Source organism: Rhea americana, unplaced genomic scaffold (genome assembly GCF_003343005.1).
Source record: "Rhea americana isolate MKP2758 unplaced genomic scaffold, rheAme1 scaffold_16, whole genome shotgun sequence".
Classification (NCBI taxonomy): Eukaryota; Metazoa; Chordata; class Aves; order Rheiformes; family Rheidae; genus Rhea; species Rhea americana.
Window position 1 is genome coordinate 7,925,867 of NW_028185705.1, and position 19,621 is coordinate 7,945,487.

A 19,621-nucleotide genomic window follows, 5' to 3' on the forward strand; every position below is an offset into this window, starting at 1 on the left:
TTAATCCGTAGTCCCCTGAGACTTGGCCCCTGCCAGACTTACTTAGAAGAATGGGTCAAATCGTTGGCAGGTGTAATTCAAGGTAGTCGCCAGGTTATTATGTATGCTACCCATTGCCAGTGATAGGACACCACCGACTCAGACTCTCTGCCCCGTGGAGCTGAATAGCAGACACTTGCTGCAGATTTGGCCCTCGGTACTGAAGCAGGGCTCATAGCTCAAAACATTGATGTGTCTTTTGATGACTGTTCCCTAGGGCAGCCTCAGAGGTCCCTTCTGACAGCAGGGGTGAAAGGAAGGCCCATAAGCACGGCACTATCAAGTACTATGCAGAGCAGAATGCAGTTTTCATTGAGGAGTGGGAAGAAAAGTTTATGAACAAGTGGGATGGGGATTGCTGTGTGGGCAGGTCTCAGTTTTTGATCCAGAAAACATATGTTTGCAGGGGAGAAATGTTCTTCTTTATTCTTCATCTTGTGGCAGAAGGTCCTCTGTTCCCATTTCATAACTGACATGGGCGACTAGAGCTGCACATGCGCGTCCAGGGGACCGCAGTGCTTTTCACCCACCTCATCCTCATCCACCCAGGACCATGGCTACATATCTTAGCTCAAAAGTTGCTGATGCAGTTGTCCCTCCTTTTCCCTCTTTGGGTTACTGATTGCAGTTCAGCCTTCGGTGAGCCTAGGCGGACGCATGCTTCACCTTCCACAGAAATCAAAACTGATGTTTCCAAAACATTGCCTAATAAATAGCAAGGGCTTAGCTGTCACAGACCAGCTAAAATCTAGTTAGCGTAGGACTGGAAATAGGGCAGCAAAAGGTACATTTCTTCTATCCACCACCCTCATCCGTTTAGAACGTCTGGATAGAGCCAGCTTTTGGAGGACCCTCTCAAACGCCCATCCTGTACACTGCTGTGTTCAGTATCTCAGCTCTGCTGTTCAGGCTTGCCAGGAACATCTTCTTTGTTTAAAGAAAAGGGCAGAAAACTGTCTTTGCCATGAGTCTGTACGCTTACTGTCTTTACCAAGTTTTTATAATTGCCAACGACTGCATAGGGCCACCAGCAAAATGTCATTGGGGGAAGGCGAAGRGGAGATCCGCGGTACTCACAGAACTCCAGAGGCACAAGAGTGGTCTCATCTTTACTGACTCCAAGCAGTCTGGCCTTTGGCTTTCTGGCCTAGGGATGGCTTTGTCTGCACAGACACCATATGCCTTAAGCTACTTCGCTACGCTTGTTGGTCCGTTGGGAGGGCAGCATTTGCTAGAGCAGATCCTGCTCAAGGAGCATTCAGACCAAGCGAGCTACAAGTGCATGTGCAGAGCTCACCCCTGTAAAGCATAGGCTGAAGCTGCTGTGGCTGCATCCATGCCTTCTCCTCAGAAAAGAAATCGGCCAAGGGAGCTGGTTGCCATGAATGCATATGACAACACCAAATACAGACTCAGAGCTCAGAGCCTCGTGTGATCAGGAGGGACATGACTCTGGCAGCTATCGTTTACTGTTGACAGTTGCAGATCAACACAGCTCCACTGTGCTTTCCATCAGATGAGCTTCTGGCCCATTGGATGGGGCCACAAACCCCAAAGAGTCAGTAATTTCCCCCCCTCCCAGTCCCGATCGGGTGACTTTGAGGGAGAGCTGTTGCCTGAGAGCAGACCCCATTTTCGCGTTAGACATGAGCCTCGGAGTCTGCCCGGTCCTCTCTCTCCTCCCTTGCTTGTGGTCCCTTGGCTTTGTGCTGCCGGGCTGGGGTGCTGCAGAAGCAGCCGCCCAGCGTGGTGGCTGCTACCTCTGGAACACCTTGAATTCAAGGGTTCATTTCAAAGCCGCCTTTCAGCGTTTCAAAACAAGGCCGGGTCCCAGACAAAGAGAAGCAGGCAGCCGGTGTTTGGCGTTTTCTTGTGCGGTGAGTGTCACAGTTTTAAATAGATTTGCACTGCTTGGATTGGTTCTGGTTGGAAAGCAAGTACTGAAATGAGAGGTCAGAGGGGAGAGTTACTATGGTAATTGAGTAGTATCACCAATAGTTTTGCTCTTATGAGCATTAAAGCACGTAATAATAGACAAACAACAGTGGTTAAAGCAAGCAGGTAGGATTACTATGTTCTTTTGTCAGAAGTATATAATGTCTTGTAGTCAGTTTTAAAGACTTCTCAACCCCCAAATCCACCCAGCAGTCACCTGCTGAGTAATTTTGTATGCCTAATCTCTAGCCCTTAACTACAAGCTTTCTGCTAATTTGAGGCAAATGGGTATTTTTGACACTAAATAGGGCAGTAAAGAATCCCTGACCTAGAAAAACTCCATTCCAAGGCACTGAGAGCAGAAAAATATTCTTTCAGCATCCTTGTGAGACCTTTGGAATGACATAAAATAGCTTTGACTAAACTGTGTTGCAGCTTTCGATTAATGGTTTGCAGAAACTTGCTGAACATCCCTACTACAACTTCCCCCATAAAACTTGTCACTTCAGATTGCCATCAGCCACCACAACAATAATCATTTCATGCCTATTGCTAATTGCAAGCACAGCTGAGGCTCAGCGGGGTGCTCTTGCACAGTCCCAGGCCTTTATACCAGCCTCAATCTGTTGTATGGCACTTGTTCACACACAAAAAAACTACCAGTAAAGGCAGAAAGAGGCAGAGTCACAGGTTTCTTGTAATCCCTCTGCTACCCTGCTGACAACCCAGCCCTATAAGCATTCCTGGGTTTGTCCCACTCTTTACAAAAGCTGAAGTGACCTTAAGCTACTAGTATGTAAGCTTTTGAATGAAGAATACAGCTCCTTCAGGTGCCTTAAGAAGCAGTGTTGCATCTGGCTTATGAGATTCTGTTTGCAGCACCCCTGGGGTGAGCTGTGGCTTCCTGTAACATGTAAAATATGAGTGTGAACTCAAGGTTCATGGCAAGGAACAGGAGGTCATGCTTCCATTCAGCTCACACTAAAGAAGACGGGGGTTTGCAGATGTTCCTGTGTATGTGTAATGACACTACCTCCCGGAGAGCACAGGAACCCAGCACAGGTTTTTGATAAAATGTGCCACACTCAGTGTGTTACTTGCAGATTTATTCATATCAATTTTTGCAATTTATATATTCAGAGATAAACTTGCTATTTCAGCAACTTATTGATCGTGCATTTAAACTCAAAAAGGGGGAAAGAAAAACAAGCAAGCAAGCTTATTGCTCAAGCTGGTTGGGGTGTTACATAGGCAGCCGTCAAAGCCTGCCMCTTGGCACGCTGCGGCTCCTCAAATGCCTGCTCAGGAGAGTCCCAGCTGGCCTACCTCATTTGCCCAGGCTAGCACCTAGCAATGAGGGCCATCATAAAAGAGAGAAGGGGAACAGGAAAACTAACCTAAAAGCGGAATTATGAATATTTCTGAAAGAGAAATTCATGGCCTCACAGATAGGATATTTAGTTGTTGTTACTGAGTTCCTTCCTGCTATCATCCTAAGAAATGCATTTGTTTGCATTTACTCTGCCCTTCTTGCACAGAAATCGGCAGGGGCCGTGGTGCGACTCTGCAAAAGCCTTATTCACGTCCCCTCGGACATCTCAGTTAAACGTGCCGTATCCCCTAGGCCGACCAAGCAAGGAAAGGCTGCACCCTCCATGTCTGTCCCCCACCTGGCACCTCCTGATGTTGAGAACACATTATCTACTGGGTGATTTACGGGGATGCCAAGTAGCATCAGTAATGTATATGCACAGCAGCGAGTTACATGCTGAATTGTGGCCCATTGGCTCTAGGAGCACTAGTGAAGCCCTAATTATTTTTCACAAGAGCTTTGAGAAAAGCTCGTACTTGTATTAGTTACCTTGGCTGTGCCCATGGCACAGCTTAGCTGGTCCTCAGACCCCATAAATGTGCCTGAACCATGGTGCACCCACACGGTATGGCCACAAGCGTGCACGGAAGTCAGTGCTTGGGCTCTGCCTTCTGCACTTGGCACTTTGGGACAAGCCCCTGCTGGAGCTGGTGCCTCAGGGAGGAGTGTTTCCCCAGCACACAGCCACTGCCCTTCAGCGAGGCGGCTGATGTCCTGGAAGGACCACTTGCGCTCTTTTGCCTGAAACGATCACATTTCTGTTCAGGAGCATTTGGTTTTGTTGTTGTTATTGTTTTYTTAATAATATAATCATATGCAAATGTTATCATCCGTGGTGGGTTAGTCATGAAATCAGAGGGCTTGTGCATCTTATAGCACATCAACACTGGTGATAGCTACAGGGAACATTTAATTTATGGGCTAACTTATCTTTTATGAATATGCAGGGCTTATATTCAGCAGTTGGTGTGGGCTCTATGAAATGATGTGACGGTTTTGTGTATCAAGATCAATGAATTATACTGTGTCTTTTTTCTCATAAACAAAGTCTTTGGAGTAACTTAGCTTTAAGAAATACAGTTCTCTTTGTACAGTCCAAAAGTACTTCTGGCTGAGCCCTTGTTAGCCAGTAATCAAGAGGAAGAGGGTAAGATTCAGTTCAGAAAAGTTCTCTCCAAAATTCTACATGTTTGAGTGTCTACCAGAAACATAACAGGCTTCATTAGAAAAGAATGCTTAATTTAGCTTACTCTGAAGGATTTGCAGGGGCAAAACCATGTGCCCTTCTTAAAAGGCAACTGAAAGTTGGTGGGCTGATTGTAACTGCAGGACATGCTGCTGTGATGGTGTGTTGTGCATGAGTCACTCCAGTCCATGCTTTCTGCTGGCCCTGTCGAAGTGTGAGCAGGCCATAGCACGATAGCGCAGCTTTGAGCAGCTCCTGGGACACCAGCAGATGTTGTCACCTTGCTAAGTTTGTGCAGTTGTCTCACAGAGGGTYTCATTTCTCTGTATTTCTAGAGCAGCATAGGTGTGCATGGCACTGGCGAAACAGAAATGGCAGAAGGGAGTTCTCGTCTCATTTRTGAGTGACATAAGCACCTGGCAGATGAAGTTATGGAAGATCAGACACAGCGGTGGGAAGGGAGAGCGTGTGCCTATGTACATATGTTTGGCTTGCTTAGTTCCTCTATGGCTTTCAATTTAAAGGACATGGTGGAGGGAGGGGATGGGTTAGTGGTCTGAGCATCCATGTGCCAGGTGTAGAAGTTGTCGCACAGCCTTAGGTCACAGCTAATGTCACCTGACAGTATGAGTCATTTGAGCATGCTAATTGCAAGTATGTAGTATTGTAAACATTAATGATTGACTCCTCCTTTTCCTCTCATGGGTACTCAACATTATGAGGAAAGCTGGGCAGACCCTCCACTGACAGCAAGCACTTTGTGAGACCCCACTGACCATGTTGGTGGTGCAGCCCGAGAGGTTGTCCCAATGCTTACAGGCACCCAGGGTGCTCTCTGGGTGATATCCAGGGATGCTCTGACCTCTCAGGCTAGTCTGAGGGATTGGGAGGCATAAAAAGCTGGCTTCAGAGCAGCTCCTGGATTTTAGTGCTGCCAGAGGACCTGACCCAYGGGAGCCACCCTACCATCATGTCTACTTTTTTGATCAGACCTGTACTAGCTAGTCCCCGATGAGGGCACTTCATTCCACTAACGAGCCCCGAGCTGATGTCAGGACTTTGAGTAGTAGATAACAGTATCAGTGCTTAATTTCTCTTAAAAAGAAAGCTCCTTCTTTCCCATCCAAATTAGTTTCATTTCAGCTGTCAGCTCTTAACTCTTGCCAGGTCTTTGCCGTGAAGATGAAGGACTAGCAGAAATCGGCCACAAGTTGCACAAGACGTAAGCAGCAAGCAAGAGATTRTCTATGCTTTCTCTTTGGTGATTCTTTCATCCCTTTATTTCCTCCATTTTCTTAGGAGGTGAAGTAGAAATGTAAGTACAGAAACATCTTGGGCAGGTCTTTTTTCTTGACACAGAAATTAGCCTGCAGAGACTGTCCCGGTGTTCTGCTCTCATCCTTCAGCGACTGGTGGAGGASAGGAGTTGCCTTTCTCCCTCTTTCCAGGCTGTGCTTTGCTGGACCTGAGCACTGAAATCAATGAACAAAAGCAAAAGCACTCCCCATCTGGTCCCACAGAAAGCTCTACAGATCTTCCAAGGGCAAGGTATATTGAGCTTTATGTGGCAGATAACACAACAATTACTGGACGAGCACAATATGCGTAGGGTTACGGGGCAAAGTATGTTAATCTGTAAGGAACCGCCAAAGCAAAGCTGCATGCTTCCCCATGCAGCATTACTGCCTGGTCTTCATGGTGGGGTGCCCCTACTTGGTGCAGAGCATTACAGCTTGATTAAGTGTGTTGAGGGCACATTTTTTTTTGTTATGTTGTGCCTGCTTCCTAGTTTGGGCTCATCTGTTTGATTTGGTCAGCCTTTTGCCAGCTCGTGTGCTTGGCTTGTGGGTGCTTCAGGCCGTCGTTGCCTGCAGTCCCTGATGCTCAGTTAAGCCTCTACCCAGTGACAGCTAGTAGTTTTGGAGCCACACTTCCAGCAGTGGCATGTGCAACCTCATCACAGGCAGAAGCAAGCATCTCTGCCAGTGTTGAAGAGTTGTGTGTGTGTGTGTGAGGGGGGGGGAATAAAAAGCCACAGTCTTGGATTTGGGGAATACTGAGGATTTGGTTAGCTTCATTCTTCATGGCAGCACYGGTAGCCACAGCAGCTAGAAGAGGGATGTTTCTGAGTCAGTGACCCACATCCAGAAGAAAAGAGGGTAGGAGAAAATAATGCTTGAGCCAGATTAGTGCAAGGTTTTAGTTTAGTTGGAAAGGAGCTGCATTTCAGACTAACCTCGACCAGAGATAAGATTTTCTTGGAGGAAGTTTATATATTGGTCTGCTACTTCCCCCCACCTTTTTTAAAAAACTGGCTCTAGTTTAATTTCAGYTGGTCTGTGTTACAGGTTTTGTGGGGAGGGCTGCGGGGGGGGGGGGTGCATGTGCTGACTGTGCGTCGGGAGGTGCGATGGTTTTGTGTAGACAGACCACTTCGTAATTAACAACGGTGCTGAGTGCACTGGGGACATTTTGTGATTCCCCTCGCCATAGTCCCTGCTTCTCCGTCTCTTTAGGGACCACTGCCCACATGGGTGGCATCAGATGTGCAACGCCAGCCCTGTGCAAGCAGGGCGCTGAACCCCAGCCCACCAGCGACTTCCTGCGCTGCAGGGCTGGCAGTCTGCTGCCACACAGCTGCAAGCCTTTTTCACAGATGAGCAGCAAACTTTCAGCCCCTGGAGGGGCCCTGTGAGTTCAGCAGCTTGAAACAAGCTCATTTGTTTGATGCTTTTCYATCTCTCCTAACTGTGAGGTTGAGCCAAGCATTTCCTGTGCAGCGCAGGCAGGGGTCTGTAGGTGCTTACACCAGTGCATCCTCACCTGCAGCTAAGCCTTGCACTGCACTAGCCTCCCCTCCGCTCGCCTTCGGGGACCCAGAGTCGCCCTTTGGCTGGTTGTGTTTGAATTTCATGATGGTAAGTAGCTTGAATGTGGGGCTGACACACTTACTGGCATGACAGTGCTCTTGCTGCAGAAACGAGCTGGAAAAAAAAAAAAGATGTATTGGGCCAAACTCGCACCGCTGCTGGCAAGTTGAGTCAATGGTAAAGCAGGATTACAAAAGCCTTGCAGCATTGCTAGTGGCCTTTAGCACGGGAAGCAAGCCCTCTTCCTGGGGAGGCAGACGCTAGGACTGTGCTAAAGGGCTCTCGAGTCCTTCGTATTTAATCAGCTCCCCTCCTCTACCCCTCAAAATAAGATTGTTGTCATAATTATTACAATTTAAAGGCTCATGCATGGAAATTCTGCAAAAAAGACCCCCCGTAAGTCTGTCATATCCCATTAACAGGCTGGCTAGTGGAAAAGGTTGGTCCTGCCTGTATGCCTGTGTGCAGCCTGTGTTTGTTCCTGGCACAGCGCGCTCATGTAACGTGCTTGCTGGAGAAGTCTTGTCTCTCTTGCAGCAATGGTACACCAGCTCGATGAATGTTGTCTGCACCTGGCTGACAGACCGCATGGACCTGCAGCTCCACATTTACCAACTGAAAACTCTCATTAGGATAGTAAAGGTAATCGTCTCCTGTGATTTCGCTAACATCTTGCTGCTGAAAGGAGCTTGTGTGTGTATGCATGTGTGCGGCATGTTCTCTCAGACAAACTGCAGCCTGCAAATAAATGAAATCGTTCATTAAAACAGTTTAAAGTGAAGATATTTGTGTGTACGGTATATACAGAAGAATAGACAGGAACTTGAAATGTGCAAAGATACAAAATACATGTGTGCAAATAAGAATAAAGTAACTATTTACATGACAAAAGGAAAAAAAAAATCTCTATTGCTGTTCAAACCTACCTGCATAATAAGCATGCCAAAATTAGCCTTTTTATGGGAAAAAAAGCATGTTGATCACACCATCAAACTCCAGCGTTAAAACGGGTTAAATCAAATAAAAAGTTTTTAACACTGTTTTACTAGAAATATTTAAGCCCGGCTATGGCTTGTGATTATYGTCAGAATGCAAATGAGGATTGTTCTCATAGTTAATTGAAGTTGTTTCTTTTACAATGGGTGTATATAATCAACTCTAAGAGATCACAAAGGTGAGATAACATACCCTGAAAGCAACATTTTTTTCCTTGAGTGCACGTGTATGTGTATATATGTGTGTGTGTGTACGCGCCTTGGACTAATGATAATTATTTCAGTGTGAAATCACAGTGGTTTACATGAAATAATAAGATCACAGAAGGGGGTAAATACATTTTTGATCATTTTAGGATCTATTTAATGCTTTTTGGTCTAGTATTTTAAAATGTTTATGGTCTTGTGCACTGAACACATTGAATGCATGAATAAATTAAAAATGAAATTTATTAAATGTGCTTTTGATAACTGAGGACAACAGGCACAGACAAATTATTTCTACTTATGAGCTAGCCGAAGAAAGCTTTTTTTTCCTTGCACTTTATTTATACCAGTATTACTTTCAGAAGCAGCTACAACAACAAATCCAAGGACTTCCTAAAATCATAAATAGTTTCCATACAGAGCACAGATCATAATTAAATGAACTACAGCAAAGCCAGAGTTTTATCTCACAGAGTCAAGAAGTTTTTAAACCTAAATTCAAATACAAATAACTTATCATAATAATAAGGGAAATATAGCCAACCACAGAAATACAACCCCAGTGTCAGAATTAGGTGGAAAAAAAGAGATTTAAGAAACACATGCCATGTGCTTACGTTTATACATGAACAATTTTCTCTGGTGTCCTGGACTTAGCTTCTTTAATCTCGATATTGTACGTAGGATTAGTTAATACATAGCATTCCTGGAATATGTAATCACATCTGCAGTTATAGGAGACAGATAATTCTGCTGCGTGAAGAAAAATAGCTGTTACTTTACAGGCAGACGAATGCATCTAGAAGCAAGGAGAGTTAGTCCGAGCGGAGCTCTGCTCTGCTGCTTCGACTTTTGGGCCCCAGTCTAGCTTATTTAAAACTCCCTTGAGCAGACTTGCTGACTGCTCCCTTGAGCAGACATCGCTGACCGCTGCGCAGCCCTTGCACAAGCCGCACAGCCGCAGAGGCAGGGCTGGGGCAGAGAGCCCCGGCTTGGCCTCAGGGCAGCTTTGCATTTGACCTAAAGGGACTTCTGCCACCAAAACGCCACGGCTAGCAGGGACGCCCGTCGTGAGGCCTCCGCACTGCCCAGGGCAAGGCAAGTCGCCCTCGGGGCAGTTTGGCACGGGCTTGGATTTTCGTGGCAGCGCAGCACCTTCCATTAGTGGCCCCAACCCTCCAGGCCCGGGGGCCCGGGTTGAGTGCTGCAGTGAAGCAGGGGAGCCGGTGTCCACGCTGACTTCTGTGCTGTCTCCTCCTTCCTCCGTGCCTCTCCCCGTTTTAGAAAACGTACCGGGATTTCCGATTGCAAGGAGTGCTGGACTCCACCCTAAACAGCAAAACCTACGAGACCATTCGGAACCGGCTGACGGTAGAGGAAGCCACAGCGTCGGTCAGCGAAGGCGGGGGCCTCCAAGGCATCACGATGAAGGACAGCGATGAGGAAGACGAAGAAGACGACTAGGAGAAGGTGGCCTGGAGGTCCAGCTGGGGCAGCCTGGCATCCGTGCATGTACCTCGTCTGTTACTCGGTTAGCCACATTAGGAATTTTTATGTCAGCTCTAAATGCCCATRAGAAGTTTACCAATACAAATGCCATTTTAGCTGTGTGGTAATAAGATTAGCACCTCTCTTTGATTCATTGGTTTCCTAATTTCATGTCTTTATGTTCATAAGCAATATGGAGCACCATTGTTTAATACTGTTAATGGAAAACTACATAGAAAACATGCTAGGTGTGTCCCTGTTATAATTAAAGTTTAAACAATGCTTCATTAATGTACTGTATATACATTGATGGTAAATTGTTGTGAAGATGAGTGAACCAAGTCCTTTCATTTCTTTGTTTCTCTTCTGTGGATGCCAACTGCTTAAAATTAATAAAAAACAGCTTTGTTTTTAAAAGAAGAACCAGGCAATTACAAATGATTTTTTTGTTCTCTCTGTTCATTTAAAAACAGAAAACAAACAAACCCAGACAGCCGTTTGAATCATTCTGCATCCTTGTTAATAAACCAGGCTCTTCCCTTCAATATGCGGTTAACTCCATAGAGGCTACATCCCAAAGGATTAGTCATTCTAATTGCCACACCAGATTAATCCTATCATTATGGATATATCACGCCACATTACAAGTCTAAAGCAGTTGTTTTCTGTTGACGTTTGCTCCTCTAAATGTTACACTTTTGTTTAAATTTCAAATAACTGTGTATGTACAAAGACAACTTTAATTACAATCTTAGACTATACAAATGTGTTTATAATAATATATTGAAAATTTATTTCAGTAGATTGTAATCATAATTTACAATTCCTCTGTTTCACAATGGTTTTTATATATGTCATGTACATTGCATTTTGACCAGTAACTGCATGTCCATCAGTCCCGTCTCCAGAGCTTTTACTTTCTGTGTAAAATAGTGATCCATCTTGCTTTTTTTTGCCTTATACAAGCCGACAGTTGTAAAAGTGTGAGAACTGTGGCTTCTCAATAAATAACTATTCAGATGTCCTAAGAATAAATTATGGAGTCTTTTTATGTCTGCCTTAGAAAGAGAAATTAAAAGCTGAGATGGAAGAGCCCCCACCTCTCAGAATAAAGGCATTTTCTTTTGTCATGGGTGTTTTTACAGTTTATTAATTAAGAAGATGGTTTTCTGATTTCTTCCCAAAGGTCAGGGTGGGACCAGACTATGTATTCCCCAGGTACGGGAGCATTCCTGGTGTCACCTCAGCAGTTCTTTCCACCATTTTCTGCACTACCGCCGATGATCTATCTCCAGATGTCAAACTTATGATCTGCTCTTGGTGCAGTTGCAGACTGTCCCTGTTGTTGCATATTAATAGCCGTGCCCAACGCTTACTTTCCATCAAAGGCCTCAATTTGTATTTTAACTTTTCCCAACGAGGCCAATGGCAGCAACCTGCYGGGCATTTACAAATGTGTAGCACATGAGCAACCACCTGGCTGAAGTTAAAAATCAGGTTGGTTCAATGAAAAGCGTATTAGGCTGRACATTTTCTGAGGTTTTGGGGGCAATTTGCAATCACTCCATCCCACCAGCCAATTTTGACTGAAAATGACTCTTGCTAGCCAGGAYTTTAGACTCATTGGGAGAGCAAAACAATCTGATGCCCTCGCCCCCAAGCACATCCGTCTGCTGCCACCCCAGGGAACGAGGACACACATTCAGCCCCCTATGACTACAGGATAGGCAAATGCTTTAAAGTGTCCTGCCTGGATTAACCTTCCTGTCATACATGAACCATTAAACCAAATCACTTTTCAGTGCCTGAGAGCTGTAAGACATGCTCCTGGGCATCTGGGAGGAGGGGGCACCCTCTGGGAAGAGTGTGCAGGCTGTGTATTAGGTCCCATGGGCCCATGAGACTGGGATAGCTATGGAGCCTGGAGCAGATGCACCTGCAATGCTGAATTTTCAGGCGATTTCCTTCTGTAGTGGAGGATTCGATTGACTCTGGCTATGGAAGAGCTCTACAACAACCCTTAGGCTGCCRTAATCTACACATTCAATACCAATCCCTTCACAACCTGTGTATACCATACCCTCGGGCTAGGGACATCAGCTGGGTCTTTGTTTTAGGTGTGGCTGGTGTGCATGCACATTTAACACCCTTTATGTTTTGTTAAGCCTGTTGATGCACTAGCATAGGGAAAACCTGGCAAGCCATGAACCTTTAACTCAGYAGGCCAGAGTATGTGGGACTTCTTGGGTTTACTTACTCTGTGATGCTGGTAGAGGGAAGCATTGCCAGGAAAAGCCATCTATGGGGACTTTGGCAGGAATGTGGCCTTCTAACCACTGACACAGGGAAGCTTCCTCCCACTATCAAAAAAATAAATCCACCATCCAGCTRTATGCACGTACTTGGTTCACAAAGGAACTAAGGTAGTAGTTGAGTGTTTAAGTCAAACTGAGTCTTCCAAAGGGTAGCTCAGGAGCCTCTGCAAGTCACCCTCCAAAGGCCATCTGAAGCCCTCACGGGACGTGCCTGACAAAACAAGCCTCACAAGACAAAAAGCAATAAACAAAAAGCAAGCACCACTTGGTTCCATCTTTTTTGGTGGTTTTGTATCCACTCGAGACCCTGAATGTGACACTGCCTGCTCCTAACCACCATCCAGCGTATCAGGCTCCTGCACTGCTGCATATATGTGCTCACACCCTCTCTTTCTTCTCCTTTCCCTGCCCCAGATGTTTATATGAAAGGCAACAGGAGGCACTAGGAAAGCCKTCCCTAGAGTGGTCGCTAGGCTGGTGGTGAAGAGCACCTGGAGGAGACCCTGTTTTGCATCTCTGCTCCCCATCAGGCAGAGTGGAGCTAGAGAACAGCTTGATTCTGCTTTGCAACAGGCTCCAGTCTTTCTTTCTTTTTTTTTTTTTAACATGAAATATTTATTGGGTAAAAACACAGCCCACTTCCACCTGCCACCTTTCAAAATAGTGAGCCCTGCTCAGTTTTTTGAATGAAAGAGTGTGGGCGCAGCCTTCAGGAGATGATCCCTGGCTGTGCATCACTAACGCACCCAAGTGCCTCCCCGAAACGGCGGGTGACAGATGCCCTCGTCTGTGTTTCTCTGTCATCAGCAACGACCCTATAGCCTGTGGCAACTTTCCACATGTCCTCAAAYCCCAACAAAGCACCTCAGAGACTCCATAGCAATCCTGAGGAGATGTCAGGCTTGGCCACATGCTCAAAACAAGGTGTATAAAGCATTAGCCAGCTTATTTCTTTTAAGGAGTTTGGACCCAAGTGAAGAGCTTGGCAGTACGCTTGAGCATGAGTGGGGAGAAGAGCTCGTGTACAGGCAATGCTACAAAGCAGCATTTAACCTCCCAGTCCAGAGCCTGCAGCCTGTGGTCAAGTAAAGGAGAGTGCAGCAGCCCAGTCCTCACTACTGTTAACCCTGGGTGCAGGCAGTCTAATCCCAAACTACACAGGARTCGCACCACAGTACCAAGAGCAGGAAGCAAAAAGTGCTAGCTTGGGTTAATCTCCCTGAAAGGTCAAATCCAGAATGGCTTGGTTTTGTATGAACCACACAAGTCCAGGTTTAAAACTCTCCTGGTCACAGCCTACGCTTTGGATAGGACTCAAGCTCTCGCAGACCGATGCTGTGTCCCAGGCAGTATCTACCTCAGTGAGGGCTTGCTCTCTAATGGGAGCATGCTGGCAAACCCAGCCAAGGAGAAATGCAAAGGTCTTCTGCTGGTCTAGCGAAAATCAATTGCTCAAATGGAATAAGCTCCAGCAGTCAAAGGACTTTCTGCCAGTACAACAGCACCTAGATTAAGAGTCTGCCAGTACAGTTATGTCAATCAGTTTTGGAGAAAGAGAAAATTTCATTCTTCTGCCAGCAAAATTTTGAATGATAGATCAGGCCAAAACTTCTCTCATATTTACAGGGACGTCCAGCGAAAATATTCTTTTTTTGACAGACTTACTCAAAGCATGTGGCATGGAGACTGAAAATGCTATCAACTATTTGAATGACAAGTGTCAGCAGCTGTTCATCCATTTTTTTTGTATTTCAGCCACTAACAGATTCTTTCCTCTCTGCTGTAATGCATGTCTCCTGGCCCATAGGCATCTTAGAAATTGCTTTTCTGCCTCTCTAGTGACCAAAACGTCAAAAATATTAGAAAACAATTGGTGCTCAGAAGCATAAACAGGCATGTAGCAAAGCAAAGATGATTTTGTCAATGTTCAAGCTGCATTCTTTGAAAAAAAAGTCACAGCAAACCTAAGGCAAAAAATTACTTCACCAAGCTTTAAAAGATAAAGCAAAAAAAACTGCGAATAGATCAGCACAGTTTAAACAATGAGCTACAAAGGAAAAACTCAGGTAATGGCCAACCAAAATGCAGCTGTGGGAACCATATTTCTAATTCATCTCCCACGCTTCATCCACCAAGCTCAAGACTCTGCTCTACCAACTCTGTCACCAATTTTTGTCCAAACAGTTATTCACTGGCATTACATCTCACCAGACCCATTGCTGCGCCAAGCTGAGTCCTGCTAGACAAGCTCCCTCAAATCATTCACAAAAATCAGCTTTCTTTGTCTCAAGTCTAGCAATGCTTGCAGAAACTAGTTGGTATCTGGCTGCATATAAAATAAGTTACAATTTTTGCAGTTGCCAGCAACTCTGAACTTGTTTGACTAAAAAGCCTGTATGACACCTCTATCCGGTGAGTTGTATTCAACAGTATTTCCTTTATTCAAGTCTGTTTAGGCTCTTGAGCTAAACATGAAGTGATATTTTCCCCAGCCTTTCTAAAAGATGCATATTCCATTTCAAGTTGTAAATCTGCATTTCTTGTAACTATGCAAAATATGGGAGAAAAAAAGTGCAGAGATTATATGCAATCTGCCAGCAGAGTTGTGTGCCATGAGGAAAATGCCTCACAGGTCAAAACAAAGAAAAACACTGAGCAACAAATTAGTTGCAGGCAGTAGCTAATATGGAGATCAAAAGATTAAAATCAACATGCAACGATGAAATCACTGGAATAATAGGAGCACTTAAGAAGATTAAGTCAATAACAGAGTCAAGTAGTAAAAAAATAAGATTTTGATTATACTGTAAAATTTGATATTGGAAGAGCAAAAGCAATTACAACCACGACATGCTTTGCTCTCCCCATCTTAGACCACCTTGGCTCATTTCCTATGCAACGAATACAGTTGTTGAGATAAACAAAAATGTTATGATTCAAGAGTTTGATTAAAAAACAAACCAGGTGGTCAGATCAGATTGGGGACCGACAAGATAGGGTCAGTAAAGTGAAGACTTGTTGCAGATCCTGGAGGATACGACAGCTGTGGGGAGCAAAGGCCACACGTTTAGGACGGTTCTCAGCAGATAGAGAACTCCAAAAGCAGCTGATTTTGAAGGCCTATCTCAGGCTGTCAGCTGCAGAGGAGACTCACAGTACTGGGAGGAAGGAGGAGAGAAATAGCTCAAAGGCTTGAAATGATCTGGGCTGTGAACTCTGATGACGGGCAAGTTTTTTTTCTATGCAGCTGACTTAGCGAAGATTGTGGGTTTGGTTTTGCAATGTACGTCAGAGGCAGAGCACGCCAGAAGCCTCCAGCCCCCTCTGGACCCTCCCATGAGGGACAAGAATGCATCCCATAGCCATGTTCTCCAGCACCAGAGGCAACTCAGCAACGCAAACCAATGAGGAGAAGGAGCCTGTATGCAGCTAACACTCGCTGCAACAGATCTACCCTTGGTCAGTCCAGGTTTGTGAATAAGCAGGTGCAAACAAGCCAGCCTCTCGAACACACCTTTTTTCTATCCTGTTCCCCATGCTGTGCATGTAAATGTGTAAATGCTGTGAGTGGCCCAGCAATTAAAACCTCACCTGAGTTGGCCCAGAGTGCCAGTTCCTAAGTAATCCTCTTCAAGGCAAGGAAAACCCTTCTGTTGCCTTTCAAAACCAACGCATTGTGTTCAGGACTGTTCACGGGCTCTACAGTCAGTCAGGAAAGTCCACCAGCTGTCCTCAGAGCAGGCACAGGACCCAGGCCTCCACATTGCRCAGCTGGAGACAGCCTGCCTTGTCCACTCATCCTGCCCACGCCCCTGCTTGCCACCTCTAGCTGCAGGCCAGGGCTGGCCACAGGGTACCACGTCACATCCCAGCCTCAATCAGGGATTGTGGGGCCAAAGGATCCCCCAGTATGAAACAGAAGAAGTCTCAGTCCCCCCAGTACGGCCCTCCCTGCCCGAAAGGTTTTGGAGCAGAAGGTGCTCTGCAAGGCTCTTCGTTTTTTGAGGAAGAGCCTAAGCAGCTGCCCTGCTCCACAGATCTGATGACTTGCATGAGTTTTTCTGCTAAACTAGTTCTCCAGCATCACTAACTCCAGCCCCATCCCCACCCCAAAATCACAAGCTAGGCTCATAATTGAATCAAATAAATAAATTATCAGCTATTTTTACAGAATTTGTGGGTGTTCTTGAATGTTCAGGGAATACTTGGGTCATGCATTGAAATTTTTCCTGTAATAACAGGGTCTGAATTTTTAGTTTGAGTTACGGTTTTTCAGGGGCTTTTTTTAGTGGTTCTTTCAGATTGCATCTCCCAGGGTGAATGCATCAAAAGGAGAGGAGATTCCTGACATCAGTGGCTCTGACTTGTTCCAGTGTGGACCTTAGCAGGGCTCTGTATTTTTTGTCTCAGTGATGGTGAGGTTATTGTGCCCAGGTTACAAAGCAGCAGTTTCACAAGTCAACCTGGAAGTCCTGCTGGACTCATTTTGACTCAGCTACTATGACTATCGGTGAGGATCCTGCAGCCCAGGAGATCATGTGCACCAGAAGGAAGGATGTAGTGTGTTGCTTTCCACAGTTAACTCCGTACCTTGTGGAACAAGGAGTCCTGCTCCACCATGGACAAGGACCTCTGCGACAGCARTCCAGACTACAGCAAATGCAAATCTCAAAAAATATAACGTGTGGCATAGCCAGAAAAACTGGTCAACGCTGGATGTAGAGCAAGTTGCAAAATGACTAAGGGAATGGCAACTGTTATTGGTTTTGAGAACATTCTTTCTATTCAATTTTTTTCATTGAAAAGCAAGTAAWTTTGAAAATGAAACATTTTTCTACTTCATTAAGGAGAGAATAATTCAAAACATGTGGGGTTTGGCCCACTTTTTTTTTTTGGACATCCTTTCAAGTGAAAAAGGGGAGGAACAAGAACACAAAACTAAAGTGGGTTTCTACCCATTTTCACTGCTTTTTGCTCCTTTTTCTGAAATGTTTTCAGTAGGAAAGTGAGAACAAGGCCATCCCCCCATTATATTCTCCCTCTCTACTTCCTCCCACCTTTTCTCCTAAATAGAAAAAAAAGGAAAAAACAAAAACAGAAAAAATTAAATGCTCCCACTCTTTCAAAATGAAAAATTACAACATTGCAAAACACGAGGAGTAGATATCTCTTGGTTTCAATTTTCAGAAATGAAACGCAGCATTGCTCCATTGTTTCAAGGTAAAAAAAACTGACTGTTTTCAACAGTAAGGAAGGAGAACAGCAGCCCATCCCTTCCACAGTTTTCCGTCGACCTCGCGGGCCAGTTTGGCTTTTGACATGACGCGGACTCCCCCGACTTCCCGCGCGCCTCCCGGGCCAGACGAGAGTGGAGCTGGCTGCGCGGCTCCGGCTGCCCCTCGCTTGCACCAGGAACACGGCTTGCCGCTCGGCGCAGGATGTTTCCACTCCTGCCAGGCCGGCAGTGTTTGTGGGGCAYATAAAGCCCCGTTGGGATCTAGCTGTTAGTTACCGTTTCTGTTGACAGGCAAGCCAGAATAGGCTCTGGCTCGCTTTCTCCGAGCTGCGGAAGGAGGAATAAGCAGAGAAAAGAGTTCATTCACTTGCGTCTGCTTGGCAGCTCTGCAGGACTCTCAGCATACACAGAGAGAGAAGTGGCAAGCAAGAAGTTGCCATTTTTAGAATTACATAAGCCATTTTGATTGCCATCTAGGTACTCCTCGTGCAGCTCTACACGTGGTGACCTACTAGTTGCACTGCAGTGGGGCCAGATTTCAAATGGCTTTAGGAACAGGTTGGCTACCAGCTCTTAAAATCAGCCTTAGGTTAAAAATGTCAAAGCTACTGCTGCCATCATTGACAAAGAACCAGTTACCAACCAGCAGGGCCAACACGCTCCCGAGCACCCACCAACTGCATTTACTGTGGAAGCCATTCAGTGCTCCAAAATCTGGCTCCAAAGTACATGATACCAAAATGTTTATTATACAAAATTTGTTTTCTAAAAATAATAAAATAAAAGTAATCTGCCTACATATACACAGTAATATGTGCATGACTCAGTAAACAGGCTGAAACAGTAGTCTGGAGGGACTCAGCGCCTCTGCTCCAGCCAAGGCGGGGGGCCTCGCCAGGCAGTAGCTCTGCAGTCACGGCAGTAGCAGCTGGGTCACACAGCAGTGGGGCCACCCMCCAAACTGGGGGCRRCAGGTCCCACGGCAACCCAGGCCCYGCTGCCCATCTYCCCCAGGGGTCCTGCAGAGTGCCCAAACAGACCCTATAGKATACCCTGCAAAATGCCTGTAAAGACCCTGCAGGAAGCCCCAAAAGACCCTGCAGGAGCCCACAAAGCCCTTGGGTGATAAGGGGGCTGCCTGTGCAGATGGGTGCAGCGCTACTCTTTCGTTACATGGAGCACTTGGGCTTCAAAGGGAGCCCCAAAAGACCCTGCAGGAGCCCACAAAGCCCCTGGGTGATAAGGGGGTTGCCTGTGCAGATGGGTGCAGCGCTACTCTTTCGTTACATGGAGCACTTGGGCTTCAAAGGGGCAAAAGGAAGCTGGCAGATGGGAAACATCCCCCCCTTTACCCCAGTCCCAAACTTTGTTTTCCTGATTACTCCATTCATTGCTTGCTAATATGTCCAAAACCACTGCAACCACTGCAAACTGAACTCTAGCCAAACGCCTGGGGACCTGCCTCAGGCCGCAGTGTCTTCTGCCTCACACGGAGGCGGCTGGCGCAGCGGGGCCGGGGCTCGGCTGCCCCCAGMCCCCGCTCCGCCTTGCCCCAGCCACAAAGCCGGAAAAACATCTTGGAAGCCACCCCCCCGAGCGCCTGGGCTGGTGGCTCGCCCAGTCGCCCCTTGCCTTCTGCTATCAAATAAATAAATATATTTTTTTTTAAAAAAAATACATAYAAAAAAGCAAAGCAACGTAGAAATCAAAGCCACCATTTCAGARAGAGATCGAAGCGTAATGCTAATAACTTTCGGCAGCTTCCACTGCGGAGTTTAAGCAGCTGCCAAGTTAAATAACTAGGAGGATCCTAAGTTATCTTCCAGTGGACCATAAATGCTCAGCGCCGACTACAGAGGCGAGGGCGACCCGAGGGGCTCGGGGGGCCGGTCGGGGCCGGCCCGCGGGGGCGGCTTCCCGGCGGAAAGCGGAGATTTCGTTTCGGGGCCTGGCAGGGAGCGAGCTGCCCGGCCCCGCT

At 46.2% G+C, this 19,621-nt stretch overlaps 1 protein-coding gene across 3 annotated transcripts in view; it reads left to right on the forward strand.

Moving 5' to 3' along the window:
• The window catches only part of CADPS (calcium dependent secretion activator), a 240,013-nt gene extending 228,813 nt beyond the window's left edge, over window positions 1-11,200 (forward strand). For all 3 annotated transcript variants that reach the window (XM_085300112.1, XM_085300114.1, XM_085300115.1), the window contains 2 exons: window positions 7,940-8,044; window positions 9,889-11,200. In XM_085300112.1, coding sequence (XP_085156238.1) covers window positions 7,940-8,044; window positions 9,889-10,068 — 285 coding nt within the window. In that variant the 3' untranslated portion in view covers window positions 10,069-11,200. The remainder of the gene's footprint in view (window positions 1-7,939; window positions 8,045-9,888) is intronic.
• The last annotated feature ends 8,421 nt before the right edge of the window (window positions 11,201-19,621 follow it).